Source organism: Nerophis ophidion, linkage group LG07 (assembly GCF_033978795.1).
Source record: "Nerophis ophidion isolate RoL-2023_Sa linkage group LG07, RoL_Noph_v1.0, whole genome shotgun sequence".
Taxonomy (NCBI): domain Eukaryota; kingdom Metazoa; phylum Chordata; class Actinopteri; order Syngnathiformes; family Syngnathidae; genus Nerophis; species Nerophis ophidion.
Genome location: NC_084617.1, coordinates 2,033,596 through 2,052,096, shown reverse-complemented (window position 1 = coordinate 2,052,096; position 18,501 = coordinate 2,033,596). Strand labels below are relative to the sequence as shown.

Genomic DNA, 18,501 nt, shown 5'->3' with positions numbered 1-18,501 from the left:
TTCCAGGAGATTTTAGTTAATATTTTGAGGCGCACTTTTCAAGCAGTGTGGGGATATTTAACATTTACGCGTGGACCTGAAGGCATCACCACTACACCCCTAAACAGACTAACGGCAGTCAAATGCGATGGTGTGTTCACTTGTTCATGCTCCAACACTATTATTGACGTCCTAAGGGTTGTGATCCATCCAGAATGTGTGAATTAACAGATTTAAACATCCATGGTTGTTATTCAACATTATTTTCCAGATAATTTTAGTTCATATTTTGAGGTGCACTTTTAAAACAGTGTGGGAAAGGTAACATTTCCGCGTGGACCTGAAGGCACCACCACTCCACCCCTAACCTAACGGCAGTCATTACCAGCAGCGGCATACCAGCACACTAACTTAAATGTTCACCATGCCGCGGCTTTTTTGGCCTTAAACTCCTCCTAAAACAACATTTGTAGTTTATAACCAGTATTTTCTTGACAGCAGGACTTGTTTGCGAGGCTAGCCGCAGTGGGCTAGCGGGGCTAGCTAGCTAGCTAACGACACTTGGCTGTAAACTCCTGCTCGGGTAAGATTAGCTTCTCTTCTTTGCTCTTTTCATCATTAATTAGCCACCAGTCTCCTTATTTAAGAGTGCGAGTTGTGAATAAATGTTGGCTCTTACTAGCGCACAGTTTTGTTGTAATAACGGGTTATGTGCTACTGTTAGCTAGCCTGCTAGCAGTGTGAGACACAGCTGCTAACAACTGCTGCTCATTACTTTTCATTTGCTGAAATAAATACCCGCTAATTAGCTTTGTTTTAATTGAATTGAGTTTATTTCGAACATGCATCCATACAACATGATACATGCATGTATACATGATACATGCATGTATACATGATACATGCATGTGTACAACATGATACATGCATGTGTACATCATGATACATTCATGCGTACAACATGATACATGCATGTATACTACATGATACATGCATGTGTACAACATGATACATGCATGTGTACATCATGATACATTCATGCGTACAACATGATACATGCATGTATACTACATGATACATGCATGCGTACAACATGATACATGCATGCGTACAACATGATACGTGCATGCGTACAACATGATAAATGCATGCATACAACATGATGCATGCATACATGATACATGCATGTATACAACATGATACATGCATACATGATACATGCATGTATACAACATGAAACATGCATGTGTACATCATGATACATGCATGCGTGCATGATACATGCATGTATATAAAATGTTACATGCATGTACACTACATGATACATGCATGTATACAACACGATACATGCAATATGACAGATGCATGCATACAACATGATACATGCATGCATACAACATGATACATGCATGTATACAACATGATACATGCGTACAACATGACACATGCATGCGTGCAACATGACACATGCGTGTGTGCAACATGACACATGCGTGCGTGCAACATGACACATGCATGCATACAACATGATACATGCATGCGTACATCATGACACATGCACGCGTGCAACATGACACATGCACGCGTGCAACATGACACATGCATGCGTGCAACATGACACATGCATGCGTGCAACATGACACATGCATGCGTGCGACATGACACATGCATGCGTGCGACATGACACATGCATGCGTGCGACATGACACATGCATGCGTGCGACATGACACATGCATGCGTGCGACACGACACATGCATGCGTGCGACACGACACATGCATGCGTGCGACACGACACATGCATGCGTGCGACACGACACATGCATGCGTGCGACACGACACATGCATGCGTACGACATGACACATGCATGCGTACAATATGACACATGCATGCGTACAGCATGATACATGCATGCATACATGACACATGCATGTATACAACATGATGCATTATACAACATGATACATGCATGCATACATGATACATGCATGTGTAAAACATGATACATGCATGTGTACATCATGATACATTCATGCGTACAACATGATACATGCATGTATACTACATGATACATGCATGCGTACAACATGATACATGCATGCGTACAACATGATACATGCATGCGTACAACATGATACGTGCATGCGTACAACATGATAAATGCATGCGTACAACATGATGCATGCATACATGATACATGCATGCGTACAACATGATACGTGCATGCGTACAACATGATAAATGCATGCATACAACATGATGCATGCATACATGATACATGCATGTATACAACATGATACATGCATACATGATACATGCATGTATACAACATGAAACATGCATGTGTACATCATGATACATGCATGCGTGCATGATACATGCATGTATATAAAATGTTACATGCATGTACACTACATGATACATGCATGTATACAACACGATACATGCAATATGACAGATGCATGCATACAACATGATACATGCATGCATACAACATGATACATGCATGTATACAACATGATACATGCGTACAACATGACACATGCATGCGTGCAACATGACACATGCGTGTGTGCAACATGACACATGCGTGCGTGCAACATGACACATGCATGCATACAACATGATACATGCATGCGTACATCATGACACATGCACGCGTGCAACATGACACATGCACGCGTGCAACATGACACATGCACGCGTGCAACATGACACATGCATGCGTGCAACATGACACATGCGTGTGTGCAACATGACACATGCGTGCGTGCAACATGACACATGCATGCATACAACATGATACATGCATGCGTACATCATGACACATGCACGCGTGCAACATGACACATGCACGCGTGCAACATGACACATGCACGCGTGCAACATGACACATGCACGCGTGCAACATGACACATGCATGCGTGCAACATGACACATGCATGCGTGCAACATGACACATGCATGCGTGCGACATGACACATGCATGCGTGCGACATGACACATGCATGCGTGCGACATGACACATGCATGCGTGCGACATGACACATGCATGCGTGCGACACGACACATGCATGCGTGCGACACGACACATGCATGCGTGCGACACGACACATGCATGCGTGCGACACGACACATGCATGCGTACGACATGACACATGCATGCGTACAATATGACACATGCATGCGTACAGCATGATACATGCATGCGTGCGACATGACACATGCATGCGTGCGACATGACACATGCATGCGTGCAACATGACACATGCATGCGTACAGCATGATACATGCATGCATACATGACACATGCATGTATACAACATGATGCATTATACAACATGATACATGCATGCATACATGATACATGCATGTATACAACATGATACATGCATGCATACATGATACATGCATGCATACATGATACATGCATACAACATGATGCATGTATACAACATGATACATGCATGCATACATGATACATGCATGTATACAACGTGATGCATGTATACAACATGATGCATGTATACAACATGATACATGCATGTGTACATCATGACACATCACAATTTCTAGTTTCTCTATTCAACATGTTGGAAAAGGAGTAAGAAGAAGCAGAGCATATTTAATCCTACCGCGTTTCTTTTACATAGCAGTAGCTAACACTTTTGTTCACTTCCTTTTCTCAATTTATTGACAATATACTACATAAGTAATAATATTAAAAATAGATAAGTTATATTTCATATGGTGAGATGAATAGGATTGTGTAGAAAATGAATGAATGGATGGATGAAATAAATTGAGAATGTTTATCATGGTTCTTCTTTGTACTTAGTAAACACTTAAGTGTGAGGAGTTTCTATAAGTAGATCACATTAGTACATTGTTTGATTGCTTCACTTAATCCATTCCATCATTTAATTACACATACTGATATACTGAAGGTCTTAAGTGTTGTACGTGCGTACAAATAATTTAAATTACATTTTTATCTCTAAGATTATATTTCTCCTCTTTTGTTGAGAAGAATTATTATAGTTTGCTTTGTGTATAATTTTAGTTGTTTGTAAATTCACTATGTAGTGGAATTTCCGTGTTTTTGATTCAATAAATAAAGGTTTAGAATGTGTTCTATATCCAACATTATGTGTTATTATAACTGATCTTTTAATGAATGAAGTGTACTAATGTACTTATTTCCCCCTATTTCTTCACAATTACTCAGATATGTAACACTAGTGAGCAGTAAAGGATATAAAGTCATTTTCGGTCTAGATCAGGGGTCACCAACCTTTTTAAAACCATGAGCTACTTCTTGAGTACTGATTTATGCGAAGGGCTACCAGTTTGATACACACTTAAATAAATTGCCAGAAATAGCCAATTGGCTCAATTTACCTTTAATAAATAAATATAATTTAAAAAATGGGTATTTATGTTTGTCATTCCGTCGTACATTTTTTTCCTTTTACGGAAGGTTTTTTGTAGAGAATAAATGATGTAAAAACACTTAATTGAAAGGTTTAAAAGAGGAGAAAACAGGAAAAAAAAAAAGAAAATTAAATTTTGAAACATAGTTTATCTTCAATTTCGACTCTTTAAAATTCAAATTTCGACCGATAAAAAGAAGAGAAAACCTAGCTAATTTGAATCTTTTGAAAAAATAAGAAAAATAATTTATGGAACATCATTAGTAATTTTTCCTGATTAAGATTAATTTTAGAATTTTGACGACATGTTTTAAATAGGTTAAAATCCAATATGCATTTTGTTAGAATATATAACAAATTGGACCAAGCTATATTTCTAACAAAGACAAATCATTATTTCTTCTAGATTTTCCAGTAAATTTTTTTTAAAAGAAATTCAAAAGCCTTTAAAATAAGATTTCAATTTGATTCTAAAGGTTTTTCTAAATTTGCCAGAATAATTTTTGGGAATTTTAATCATAATAAGTTTGAAGAAATATTTCACAAATATTTTTCGTCGAAAAAGCAGAAGCTAAAATGAAGAATTAAATTAAAATGTATTATTCTTTACGATAAAAAAAATACATTTACTTTAACATTGATTTAAATTATCAGGAAAGAAGAGGAAGGAATTTAAAAGGTAAAAAGGTATATGTGTTTAAAAATCCTAAAATCATTTTTAAGGTTGTATTTTTTCTCTAAAATTGTCTTTCTGAAAGTTATAAGAAGCAAAGTAAAACAAATAAATGAATTTATTTAAACAAGTGAAGACCAAGTCTTTCAAATATTTTCTTGGATTTTCATATTCTTTTTGAGTTTTGTCTCTCTTAGAATTAAAAACGTCGAGCAAAGCGAGACCAGCTTGCTAGTAAATAAATACAATTTAAAAAATAGAGGCAGCTCACTGGTAAGTGCTGCTATTTGAGCTATTTTTAGAATAGGCCAGTGGGCGTTGGTGACCCCTGGTCCAAAACATGTTTTGCTTTTTTCATAATTGTCGTGTTCCTGACTGCTTTATGTCGTGTATATTTTTTACATGAGATTTCCAGTTCATCCATCCATCCATTTTCTACCGCTTATTCCCCTTAGGGTCGCGGGGGGGATTTCCAGTTCAATTTACCATCAATCAATATACTTAGAAATGTGGTTTCATTTACTCTTTCAATTTCTATTCCGTCTATTTGTATTTGTGTTTGACTTTCTCTTCGACTGTTACCAAATTTGTGGGTGCTCACCTGTCACAGCAATGCCGTCCTTGCCTGTGTTGTGTTTGATGCACTGTTGTGAACATCTTCCCGTCTATCTCTTTGTGTTGTTGTAGCTGACGCCCCCCCCCCAAGGCACCCTACTGGACTTCTCTACTTCTTCTCTGATGTGTGCTTTTGTAGCTCCACAACCTGGCCGTGTAAGATGGCTCTCGAGCTCGTCTGAAGGACCTCGCTCTCACCGCGACACCCGATAGCACACCTGTCGCTGCTCCTGCCCCGAAGACCTTCTGGACAACACCCTCGCCTCTTCTCTCTCACCTCCTGTGAGACTACTATGCCTCTGGGTTTGGGTAGAAGGAAGAAGGCGTCCCCCTTGGTGGAGAATGAAGAAGCGGAGCCCATCCGCGCCGGTCTCAACATTCCAGGGATGGGGGGCTTGGCGGACGGAGCGGGCGTGGTCGGTCTGGGAGAAGGCGCCGCCTCAGAGGGGCTGCCTCCGCCCCCCAGCGGCATGCGACCACGTCTCATCTTCCACACGCAGCTGGCTCACGGCAGCCCCACCGGACGCATCGAGGGCTTCAGCAACGTACGGGAGCTCTACTCCAAGATCGGAGAAGCTTTCGGAATCCCGCCAGCTGAGGTGAGTAGCCGATTGGATGGATTTGGGTGCTGGCGGGAGAATGAACTTTGCTTTCCCCTCCTCCACAGGTGATGTTTTGCACATTGAACACGCACAAGGTGGACATGGACAAACTACTTGGAGGCCAGATTGGCTTAGAGGACTTTATCTTTGCACACATTAAAGGACAGCGGAAAGAAATTGAAGTGTTCAAAGGGGAGGACGCGCTCGGCTTAACCATCACAGACAACGGAGCTGGCTATGCTTTCATTAAGGTGGGTTACACTGAGGGTTGGGTACCGAATCTGGCTCTTTTTTTAGTGCCGACCAAATCCCACTGGTCCAGCGGTGCTACTGTATTTCCTTGAATTGCCGCCGGGTATATAGTATGCGCCTGCCTAGAATTACTTCCGGGTCAAACTCGTTTCGCAAAATAATTAGCGCATGCTTAGTATTACCGCCGGCTCAGGATTAACGCCGGGTCAAACCCGTTTCGCAAAATATTATTTTTATTAGCGTATGTCTAGAAATTTCCACCGGCTCAAACTCGTTTCGCAAAATAATTAGCATATACCTAGAATTTCCACCGGGTCAAACTCGTCACGTCACGAGTAACACTTCCCCTGTCATCATTTTCAAAATGGAGGACGCTGATTTCAATCATTTAAAATCGCATAAAGGGAAGAAGATTAAGAGCTATTCAGTAGGATTTAATCAATCAATCAATCAATCAATGTTAACCTATATAGCCCTAAATCACTAGTGTCTCAAAGGGCTGCACAAACCACTACGACATCCTCGGTAGGCCCACATAAGGGCAAGGAAAACTCACACCCAGTGGGACGTCGGTGACAATGATGACTATGAGAACCTTGGAGAGGAGGAAAGCAATGGATGTCGAGCGGGTCTAACATGATACTGTGAAAGTTCAATCCATAATGGATCCAACACAGTCACGAGAGTCCAGTCCAAAGCGGATCCAACACAGCAGCGAGAGTCCCGTTCACAGTGGAGCCAGCAGGAAACCATCCCAAGCGGAGGCGGATCAGCGGCGCAGAGATGTCCCCAGCCGATACACAGGCAACAGTACATGGCCACCGGATCGGACCGGACCCCCTCCGCAAGGGAGAGTGGGACATAGGAGAAAAAGAAAAGAAACGGCAGATCAACTGGTCTAAAAAAATTTAAGGTCCAAGCTATTGAATATGCTAAAAAAAACAGTAAGCAGCTATGTTTTATTAATATACCGTAGCTGCGTGTGTCAAATATGAGTCATTAAATGACTCCCGCCTCCTGGTGGTAGAGGGCGCTAGTGATCCTTCTTGCGACTACTCAGCTGCAGAAGAAGTGACAAGCAGCAAGAGTGAGCAGCCATCCTTTATTTTTTCCTCTCGCTTGCACTTTTAACATGGAGGATTACATATCTAGAATAAAACAGTTTTCTAAACTGGACTTTCAAGCGAATCAGGAGGTAATAAAGGAAGATCTCCATCGAGACAGAGAGACTTTTAAAACTGAAGAAAGATAAGGAAGACTTCTATAAACAAGTTATCGATGCTTTTGATCAGAAGGAGCTGCGCATGGACTTCATTTATAAGTAAAGGTAAGACCATAGTAAAGTGTTTTTTATTAAATGTGCTTTTCATGATGGTATCCTTACATCACACTCAAATTTATAAGCGCAGGCCTAAATTTACCGCATGCCTTTGGTAAACGCCGGAGTGAGAAGAGGTTTTAAATTAATTAGCGCCCCGGCGGCAATTCAAGGAAATGCGGTGTTACGGTGCCTTGGATGCGCTCCAGCACTTGCCGATTAATCCAGCACCACTGGGACAGGGTTTAAAAGAATTAAGTCATTAAATGGATTTAGCTAAATTTAAGGCCTTATATGGCATTAATAAGCATTACATTTGATGTCCAAATGTAGTAAGATTGTAGTAAGCAGCGCTAGAAATTTTTTCAAAATGTTGTCCCCCATCAAGTCATAAAAATGGGGTTCCACAGTAAATTTTTGGGGTCCCACTTTTTTGTAAGCGTTTAGAAAACCAGATAAATGTATGCATTATCCTGTTATATCTCACATTCTATATTGTGTTTTGGAAAGCGGTCGTCATAAACGTTACTTATTTCATTAAAGAGAGAATACAAAATAAAACACATTATTGTGCAGCCCTTTGAGACACTAGTGATTTAGGGCTATATAAGTAAACATTGATTGATTGATTGATATGTAAATGTAGTCATTTATAAACATTCATTCACCTTCTTCTTTCCTTCTTGGATCTTAACTTTACCGCTGCCGGTAGTCGTTTCTATATTTGTATTTAATAAGATGTAGCTGTATTTATTTCAGTATAAAAGTGTAAAAAGTGTTTTGCTTGGGTCTTGAAATGATGATAATGGTGTGCCAGGACATACAGTGGGGTAAAAAAGTATTTAGTCAGCCACTGATTGTGCAAGTTCTCCCACTTCAAATGATGACAGAGGTCTGTAATTTTCATCATAGGTACACTTCAACTGTGAGAGACAGAATGTGTAGGAATTTTAAAGAATTTATTTGTAAATGATGGTGGAAAATAAGTATTTGGTCAACCATTCAAAGCTCTCACTGATGGAAGGAGGTTTTGGCTCCAAATCTCACGATACATGGCCCCATTCATCCATCCATCCATCCATTTTCTACCGATTGTAGCTGAGATAGGCGCCAGCGCCCCCCGCTACCCCGAAAGGGAATAAGCGGTAGAAAATGGCCCCATTCATTCTTTCCTTAACACGGATCAATCGTCCTGTCCCCTTAGCAGAAAAACAGCCCCAAAGCATGATGTTTCCACCCCCATGCTTCACAGTAGGTATGGTGTTCTTGGGATGCAACTCAGTATTCTTCTTCCTCCAAACACGAGGAGTTGAGTTTATACCAAAATGGATACATGGATGATACAGCAGAGGATTGGGAGAATGTCATGTGGTCAGATGAAACCAAAATAGAACTTTTTGGTATCAATTCGACTCGTCATGTTTGGAGGAAGAAGAATACTGAGTTGCATCCCAAGAACACCAAACCTACTGTGAAGCATGGGGGTGGAACATCATGCTTTGGGGCTGTTTTTCTGCTAAGGGGACAGGACGATTGATCCGTGTTAAGGAAAGAATGAATGGGGCCATGTATCGTGAGATTTTGAGCCAAAAAACTTCCTTCCATCAGCGAGAGCTTTGAATAGTTGACCAAATACTTATTTTCCACCATAATTTACAAATAAATTCTTAAAAATTCCTACAATGTGAATTCCTGGATTTTTTTTTCACATTCAGTCTCTTATGATGAAAATTACAGACCTCAGTCATCATTTTAAGTGGGAGAACTTGCACAATCAGTGGCTGACCAAATACTTTTTTGCCCCACTGTATATATATATATATACATATATATATATATATATATATATATATATATATGTATATACGTTATTTATTTCATTCTCCTGTTTGTACATCAACTTCACATCCATCCCTCAATTTGAATTTTTTTTGTTTTTATATGTTGTTTTTTTCTTTAGTTTGTTTTCTGTCCTTTATGTAATAGAAAACTATTTTTTGTATTTTTTTATTTTTTATGGCAAACACAAAATATGCAAAATCTTCCACATAAACTATTTTTTCAAAGCGGAATATTTGATGTGAAGTAATTGAAGCCTTGAATTGGCCAATAATTCATAAAACAGTGATTTTGAGTCATTATAATTTTGAACAATGACCGTTTTAAAGAAAAAAAACAGCTTTGTTTTACTAGTCAACATTGCAACTTTTTCAACATGACATTTCGCCTGTAAGCTTTTTTTATTCCACTTTTGTTATGTTTTTGTTTATTTTAACAGTATTTTTCGAATGTGCCGTGGGCCTTTAAAACATTATTTTCGGGCCGCAAATGGCCTCCGGGCTACTCTTTTGACACCCTTGCTATAAGATAATAATGAATTAAATCTGATTAGTCTAAGGATTAAAAATCAGAGCGTTTATCATAATGCACAGTCAGCATCTCTGTTTCAGTAAACTATGACGGTGATGACGTCACTTGCTAACTGCTCAGGCACTTCTCCAAGAGACTCCTTTTCAACACTCCTCGGACCTTAACACTTCAAAAGGCACATATTTGTTGACCTGCAAACTGTTTTTGGGGTGGTGGACTCTAGCCGGGTGCTGGTTAACTTGAAGCTAAAGCTAGCCTTTATCCATCCTTGAACAATGTCGATCCAGCAGGAGATAAAAGTGACGTTTCCATGGGCTCACAGACAAGTCATTTACGGGAGACATGGCACAGGATGACGTAGAAAAGGTTGACTTTACACTCACCTTAGTGTTTACCATCAAGTCTTTCTTTTGACAGCCCCTCGCGGTAAAGTTGTCCCAGGGCAAACTGAGGCAATATTTGTGTCAGGTTCAAACACTGATGACATCTATTAAACAGACAAGAAGCAAAGAATCATGCAGAGACAGAGTTACGGTATAATTTTGCTCAATGAGGAGAGACATATTGGGCTGTACATTTAGTTACAGTTCCAATCTACGCTCTAAGGTACAGTTCCACGTTCTCCTCTCTTTATTTGGGAGGTCCCTGGTTGCATCACTGGGGTTGCTTCCGACAGAAGGGAGGGGTAATTTCAGCATCCCCAGTTAGACACAAAATATAATTATTCATGAAATGGAAATGTGCTGACACTTGTGATATCGTACTGTCTCTGCTTTGTCTGCGTCACGGTACTCAATGTTTTCCCTTGGCAGTCAGCAGGCTGGATCTGGACACAAACACTGATACGAGACGACTCGCAATCCAAGAGTGCAAGTTGTCCCTTTGCATAGATAGAACAGTACAACATCAGCACAATTGATAATCACTATAGCAACGGCCTTTAAGCATAAGAGTTGTGTGATAATTTATACATAGTTATTCTAACAATGGTTATAAATACATTTGCTCCAGCATTAGCCCGATTGTAGCTGAGATAGGCGCCAGCGGCCCCCGCGACCCCAAAACGGAATAAGCGGTAGAAAATGGATGGATTAGCTTGGGATTGGTCAGAGGTGAACCTAATGTTATGTCCAGAGGTTACCGTCTAAATGAAATGACTTTACTACAATGTGGTAAATTGTCATGTTGTGTGCTTAAAAAAAACATGTTTGGGGTTCTTCTCCTAGCGGATCCGCGAGGGCAGCATCATTCACCAGATTCAGGTCATCAATGTGGGCGACATGATAGAGTCCATCAACGGCCATCGCCTGATTGGCTGCCGGCACTACGAGGTGGCCAAGATGCTGAAAGAGTTGCCCAAGGGAAAGGACTTCATCATCAAGCTAACGGAACCTCTCAAAGCCTTCGGTGGGAATGAATAAGTCATGCAGTAGCCATTATATGTGAAATGTCAATAAAGGAGTATTGGCGCTTGTGTGCAGATATGATTAGCCAGCGGTCCGGAGGGTCCAGGTCATCATCAGGGGTCCAGCTAGGCACCGGCAGGGGGACTTTGCGGCTGCGCTCCAGGGGTCCTGCAACTGTAGAGGAAGTGGTGAGTTTGTGCGGGCTCGCAGAAACCATGCAATGCCTATTTTAATGATTGTATATGAAGCCTGTATTGTTTTGTCTTTCCACCGTCAGCCCTCCGCCTTTGAGGAGAAAGCCATTGAGAAGGTGGACGACCTGCTGGAGAGTTACATGGGCATCAGGGACAGCGAGCTGGGTATGTTACTTGAACTGCTGCTCTAGGAAGTACCGTATTTCCTTGAATTGCCGCCGGGGCGCTAATTAATTTAAAACCTCTTCTCACTCCGGCGTTTACCAAAGGCATGCGGTAAAGGCAAGCATGCGCTAATTATTTTAAAACCTCTTCTCACTCCGGCGCTTACCAAAGGCATGCGGTAAATTTAGGCCTGCGCAAATAAATTTGAGTGTGATGTAAGGATACCATCATGAAAAGCACATTTAATAAAAAAAAGGATATTATGGTCTCACCTTTACTTATAAATAAAGTCAATGCGCAGCTCCTTCTGATCAAAAGCATCGATAACTTGTTTAAAGAAGTCTTCCTTATCTTTCTTCAGTTTTAAGCCTCTCTGTCTCGATGGAGATCTTCCTTTATTACCTCCTGCTTCGATTGAAAGTCCAGTTTAGAAAACTGTTTTATTTTAGATATGTAATCCTCCATGTTAAAAGTGCAAGCGAGAGGAAAAAATAAATGATCGCTGCTCACTCTTGCTGCTTGTTGTCACTTCTTCTGCAGCCGAGTAGTCGCAAGAAGGATCACTAGCGCCCTCTACCACCAGGAGGCGGGAGTCATTTAATGACTCATATTTGACACACGCAGCTACGGTATATTAATAAAACATAGCTGCTTACTGTTCTTTTTAGCATATTCAATAGCTTGGACCTTAAATCCTACTGAATAGCTCTTAATCTTCTTCCCTTTATGCGATTTCAAATGATTGAAATCAGCCTCCTCCATTTTGAAAATGATGACAGGTGAAGTGTCACTCGTGACGTGACGAGTTTGACCCGGTGGAAATTCTAGACATGCGCTAATAAAAATAATATTTTGCGAAACGAGTTTGACCCGGCGTTAATCCAGAGTCGGCGGTAATGCTAAGCATGCGCTAATTATTTTGCGAAACGAGTTTGACCCGGCAGTAATTCTAAGCAGGCACATACTATATACCCGGCGGCAATTCAAGGAAATACGGTACTTGGTATGTAAACGATAATAGAACCATTATTTTTTTTGTAAATGGCTTGCAGGTCTCCTAATTTAGCGGATGTCCTATGTGGTAAAACATTGCGTGATTAATTACAGCAGTGTTTTTTTAACCACTGTGCCGCGGCACACCAGTGTGCTGTGAGATAGTCTGGTGTGCCGTGCGAGTCTTTCTAAGTTCACCTATTTGGGTTAAAAATATTTTTTGCAAAGCAGAAATTATAGCCTGCAAATGATGTGTTGTTGTTGAGTGTCGGTGCTGTCTAGAGCTCGGAAGAGTAACCGTGTAATACTTTCCCATATCAGTAGGACCAGATGAGTCGCCCGCTGGCCTGTTCTAAAAATAGCTCAAATAGCAGCACTTACCAGTGAGCTGCCTCTATATTTTAAATGTTATTTATTTACTAGCAAGCTGGTTTCGCTTTGCTCGACATTTTTAATTCTAAGAGAGACAAAACTCAAATAGAATTTGAAAATCCAAGAAAATATTTTAAAGACTTGGTCTTCACTTGTTTAAATACATTCATTTATTTGTTTTACTTTGCTTCTTATAACTTTCAGAAATGCAATTTTAGAGAAAAAAATACAACCTTAAAAATGATTTTAGGATTTTTAAACACATATACCTTTTTACCTTTCAAATTCCTTCCTCTTCTTTCCTGACAATTTAAATCAATGTTTAAAGCAATTAAATTTTTTTATTGTAAAGAATAATAAATACATTTTAATTTAAGTCTTCATTTTAGCTTCTGTTTTTTCGACGAAGAGTATTTGTGAAATATTTCTTCAAACTTATTATGATTGAAATTAAAAAAAAATATTCTGGCAAATTTAGAAAATCTTTAGAATCAAATTTAAATCTTATTTTAAAGGCTTTTGAATTTATTTCAAAATTTTTGTTCTGGAAAATCTAGAAGAAATAATGATTAGTCTTTGTTAGAAATATGGCTTGATCCAATTTGTTATATATTCTAACAAAGTGCAGATTGGATTTTAACCTATTTAAAACATGTCATCAAAATTCTAAAATTAATCTTAATCAGGAAAAATTACTAATGATGTTCCATAAATTCTTTTTTTAATTTTTTCAAAAAGATTCAAATTAGCTAGTTGTTCTCTTCTTTTTTTCGGGTGAATTTTGAATTTCAAAGAGTCGAAATTGAAGATAAACTATGTTTCAAAATTAAATTTTCATTTTTTTCCTGTTTTCTCTTTTAAACCGTTTAATTAAGTGTGTTTTTCATCATTTGTTCTCTACAAAAACCTTCCGTCAAAGGAAAAAAATGTATGACAGAATGACAGACAGAAATACCAATTTATATATACATATATATATATATATTTCTTTTTTTTTTAAATTAAAAGTGAATTGAGCAAATTGGCTATTTCTGTTCATTTATTTAAGTGTGTATCAAACTGGTAGCCCTTCGCATTAATCAGTACCCAAGAAGTAGCTCCTGGTTTCAAAAAGGTTGGTGACCCCTGATCTAGAGATTTAAGCCTATAATAATAATACTAAATAATGACACATTTTTAATATTTTTTGGACCAAAACCCTGAGTGGAGGCCTAAATGTATATTTTTTTATACATATATTGTATTGGGTTTTAAAATAAAAAATATCAAAATGGTCTTAGCTTGCTTTGATTTTTTTTAGTGTGCGGCCCTCAGTGGAAAAATTTTGGACACCTCTGGCCTAAGTGTAGCCTGGCCTGTTAGTATCCTCAGCAATGGCCACAGCAGCACAATACTGTGACCACTTTGCTGCAACAGCCCATTTTCTCACTGCACTCAGCCCCTTTTAGTTTGTTATCAACATGTTCTAGCTCTGCATGCTGCAGTATTGTATTGTTTCCACTTTGCTGCAGCTTCCCTCAGACTCCTCTCCAAAAAACCCCAACAAGTACAGTAAATGCAGGAGATGCTTGCTCTCTGCCATTGTTAGAGTTTCTTGTTGATTGATGCTTTCAATCTTTTTTCTACCAGACACGTAACCATTTTTCTTTTTGCACTCACATCCAGAGGTGGGCAGTAACGCGCTACATTTACTCCATTACATCTACTTGAGTAACTTTTGGGATAAATTGTACTTCTAAGAGTAGTTTTAATGCAACATACTTTTTCTTGAGTATATTTATAGTCAAGAAACTCTACTTTTACTCCGCTCCATTTATCTACATTCAGCTCGCCTCTCATCGATTTGTTAATGCACGCTTTGTTTGTTTTGGTTTGTCAGACAGACCTTCCAAGTAGGATCTATCACATGCCTGTGTTTCACCAATCAAATGCAGTCACTGGTGACTTTTGACTCCGTTTCACCAATCAAATGCAGTCACTGGTGACGTTTGACTCCGTTTCACCAATCAAATGCAGTCACTGGTGACGTTTGACTCCGTTTTACCAATCAAATGCAGTCACTGGTGACTTTTGACTCCGTTTCACCAATCAAATGCAGTCACTGGTGACGTTTGACTCTGTTTCACCAATCAAACAGAGCCAGGCGGTCACATGATTAACTGCACACTTTTTTTTAAAATAAACCTTTATTTATGAATTTCAACATTTACAAACAGTTGAAAATAATAATCAAAGTAAGTACAGAAACAGTACAAAACAGTACAAAAACCGTACAAAACAGCACCAGGGGGTTGTAAATTCAAAGTAACTAAAATAGAATGCGTACATTATATATACATATATATATATATATATATATATATATATACACACATAAACTAAACAAAGTGCAAAGCCATAGGCTCGCTCAATCTCAGTAAAAAACTTAAATTTGGAACACAGCATCATCGTTTTCACAGCTTTTGGTTGTTAGAGGTAGAATGTTTTAATGTAGAGTTCTAAAACTTTTTTAAAGGCACAAAAAACAGGTCGGGTATTGAAAAACTTACATTTATGAATATAAAACTAGCCAATAGTATCATGAGCTTGCAAAGGTAAAATTCATTTCAAATTTTTTTTTAATACAGTGTAAAACCAAATATATATTATTTAATATATATTATTGTTTTAGTTGCTTAAGAGATATTCCTGGCTCTGAATTTGTTCATAGCTATTTTTATGTTTTTGTGCATTACTTGTTGCCGTCATCATTAAACGAACAGGTTACTCATCAGTTACTCAGCACTTGAGTAGTTTTTTCACAACATACTTTTTACTTTTACTCAAGTCAATATTTGGGTGACTACTCCTTACTTTTACTTGAGTAATACATCTCTAAAGTAACAGTACTCTTACTTGAGTACAATTTCTGGCTACTCTACCCACCTCTGCTCACATGACGATGTGTCTGTGTTAGGGATGCACCGAAATGAAAATTTGTGGCCGAAGCCGAAGAAAATTCAAACGCTTGGCCGAATAATGAATGCAGTTTTTCACAATTTTTTAAATATTGCATAAATAGCCTAGAATAAATATTTAGACATGTTTTTCAAATAAAGTAATTTTTTATTGAACATTAACATTTTTTTAATATTCCAGTAGCCTTTGCTTTTCAAAAAAAGCACAAAGTTTTTCATTTATATTAGGCCTTCAAACAAAACATGCATTCCAAAAAAATAATAAAGTGCATTAAAGTGGATAAACCCACAACAAATGAATTATTGTCCTTTTGGCAAAAGTCTGCTTAGCCACAGTAGATATGCTAATAATGTAAACAGAAGGCCCCACTAAATCTCAATTAAGTGTGTGTTTGTAACCTCATACACTTATACAGGTAGCCTACACAACAGGCTAATAATCTAAACAGAGGCCCCACTAAATCTCAATAAGTGTGTGCTTGTAACCTCATACACTTATACAGGTAGCCTACACAACAGGCTAATAATGTAAACAGAGGCCCCACTAAATCTCAATAAGTGTGTGCTTGTAACCTCATACACTTATACAGGTACACAACATATCCCAACGTCACTGTGTCAAAAAATTGCGTCACACGCCACTATTCGGCCTTGTTTTTAACTCATTCCACCGAAGGCTGAATGTGGCTTTTTTTGCCATATTCGGCCGAATATATTCGGTTACCGATTAATCGGTGCATCCCTAGTCTGTGTTGGACTTATTTCGTGTCAAATTGACGGGTGTCTCATGTCCCCCATCAGCGGCCACCATGGTGGAGCTGGGCAAGGACAAGAAGAACCCTGACGAGTTTGCCGAAGCATTAGACGAGACCCTCGGAGACTTCGCCTTCCCGGACGAGTTTGTGTTCGACGTGTGGGGTGCCATCGGCGATGCAAAGGTGGGACGGGTGTGAGCGGAGGATTAACGGAGGCCAACAAAGCTGTGCGTGTGTCCACTACTTCTGCACAGAAGGGTTTATTTGGATGCTATATACTGTGTACTTCTGCTGTTTAAGACTTCACTGACTAATCATTTCTCTCAGTGCCAGGAAAGCAAGCTGCTTTTTTTTCCTTTTTTTTTTATCTGGTCTTCCCGTGGTTGAACTGCAAGCCCGAGCCTCCCCTGCATGTTGTTATAATTATGGGACGCTAACACAAAGTTGCATTGATGTAACACTGCCTTCCCCCCCGACAACATCTGCAGTGTCGTGCTGTCTTGACCCTCCACTCCCTCTTTTTACAATGCATGAGCAGTTCCATTATTTTATATTCATTCTTACAATGCAGTTTGTTTTTTTTTGCTGTTTTTTCTTTCTAAAGAAAAACATGTGGGGTGTCAAAAAAGGTAGTAAGTGTAGCTCGCTGAAAAAAAGAACATCACTGGTGTTTAGTCCGCACATTCCACGCTGTAATGACTGCAGTGCTACTCTGAAAAACAGTGTTATACATTTATATATATATAAAAAGTCACTTTTTTGTTAGCGTGGCTGTCATGGATGGAGATGTAGTTTATGCCAATGCTTGTGCTGAGTTAGTTTTTATTGTTATTAATGGCTAGTGTTTTTATATAAAGTGATGTGACCTCTACTTGAAAGGAGATTGTGTGTTTTGTAAACATTACCAAGCTTTGTGGAAGCTGAGGGAAGTGTTACAAGAGGATTGTGGTGCATGACACAGCAACTACTACTGTCACTTTTTAGTGTGGGCCGGATATATATCTTTTCCAAATTTAAGTGTCACATTTGGCTATTTTGTCTGGAAATGTCTTCATTCACTCTTAAAGGAGCATTGTCAATGTGACTTTGTGTGACGCTGTTCCTGTTCAATAACAATGCCCTTCTAATAATAACCACTCTCTTTTCATGTGCTGTGTGTTCCTCAACACGAGTGTTGTCATGCTGTGCACAAAAGTACTGGGACACAGATTTAATGGCTGTTAATAACTGCAGTTTTACTTCTGCCACAGGTGTCTCTGTAGGGGACAAACAAGTTGAGATATGTGAAGTACACAAACACAAGATAAGCTTTTTAGAAGAATTGATGCACTGCTCTGGTGTGAGTTGCTCATCAAAACATCTTTCAGTAGTCAGTCCTACAAACCTTTCCATATGAGTTGGGAAATTGTGTTAGATG

At 39.0% G+C, this 18,501-nt stretch overlaps 1 protein-coding gene across 2 annotated transcripts; it reads left to right on the top strand.

Annotated features, from left to right (window-relative positions):
• Positions 1-308: 308 nt before the first annotated feature.
• Positions 309-18,231, top strand: gipc1 (GIPC PDZ domain containing family, member 1). Of its 2 annotated transcripts, none has more exons than XM_061905169.1 (7): positions 309-562; positions 5,840-6,299; positions 6,368-6,553; positions 11,469-11,649; positions 11,724-11,836; positions 11,926-12,007; positions 17,131-18,231. In XM_061905169.1, the coding sequence occupies exons 2-7, from the start codon at positions 5,994-5,996 to the stop codon at positions 17,280-17,282; spliced, it is 1,020 nt and encodes a 339-aa protein (XP_061761153.1). In that variant the 5' UTR covers positions 309-562; positions 5,840-5,993; the 3' UTR covers positions 17,283-18,231. The 2 variants fall into 2 exon arrangements, with proteins under 2 accessions (XP_061761153.1, XP_061761152.1); XM_061905168.1 differs by having other exon boundaries at positions 5,773-6,299.
• The last annotated feature ends 270 nt before the right edge of the window (positions 18,232-18,501 follow it).

Excerpts from the sequence above, each read along its gene's own strand:
- gipc1 (XM_061905169.1), top strand. The coding sequence starts at position 5,994 with ATGCCTCTGGGTTTGGGTAGAAGGAAGAAGGCGTCCCCCTTGGTGGAG. Across the intron at positions 6,300-6,367 it reads TCGGAATCCCGCCAGCTGAG|GTGATGTTTTGCACATTGAA; the intron begins GTGAGTAGCCGA and ends CCTCCTCCACAG. Across the intron at positions 11,650-11,723 it reads GGAACCTCTCAAAGCCTTCG|ATATGATTAGCCAGCGGTCC; the intron begins GTGGGAATGAAT and ends GCTTGTGTGCAG.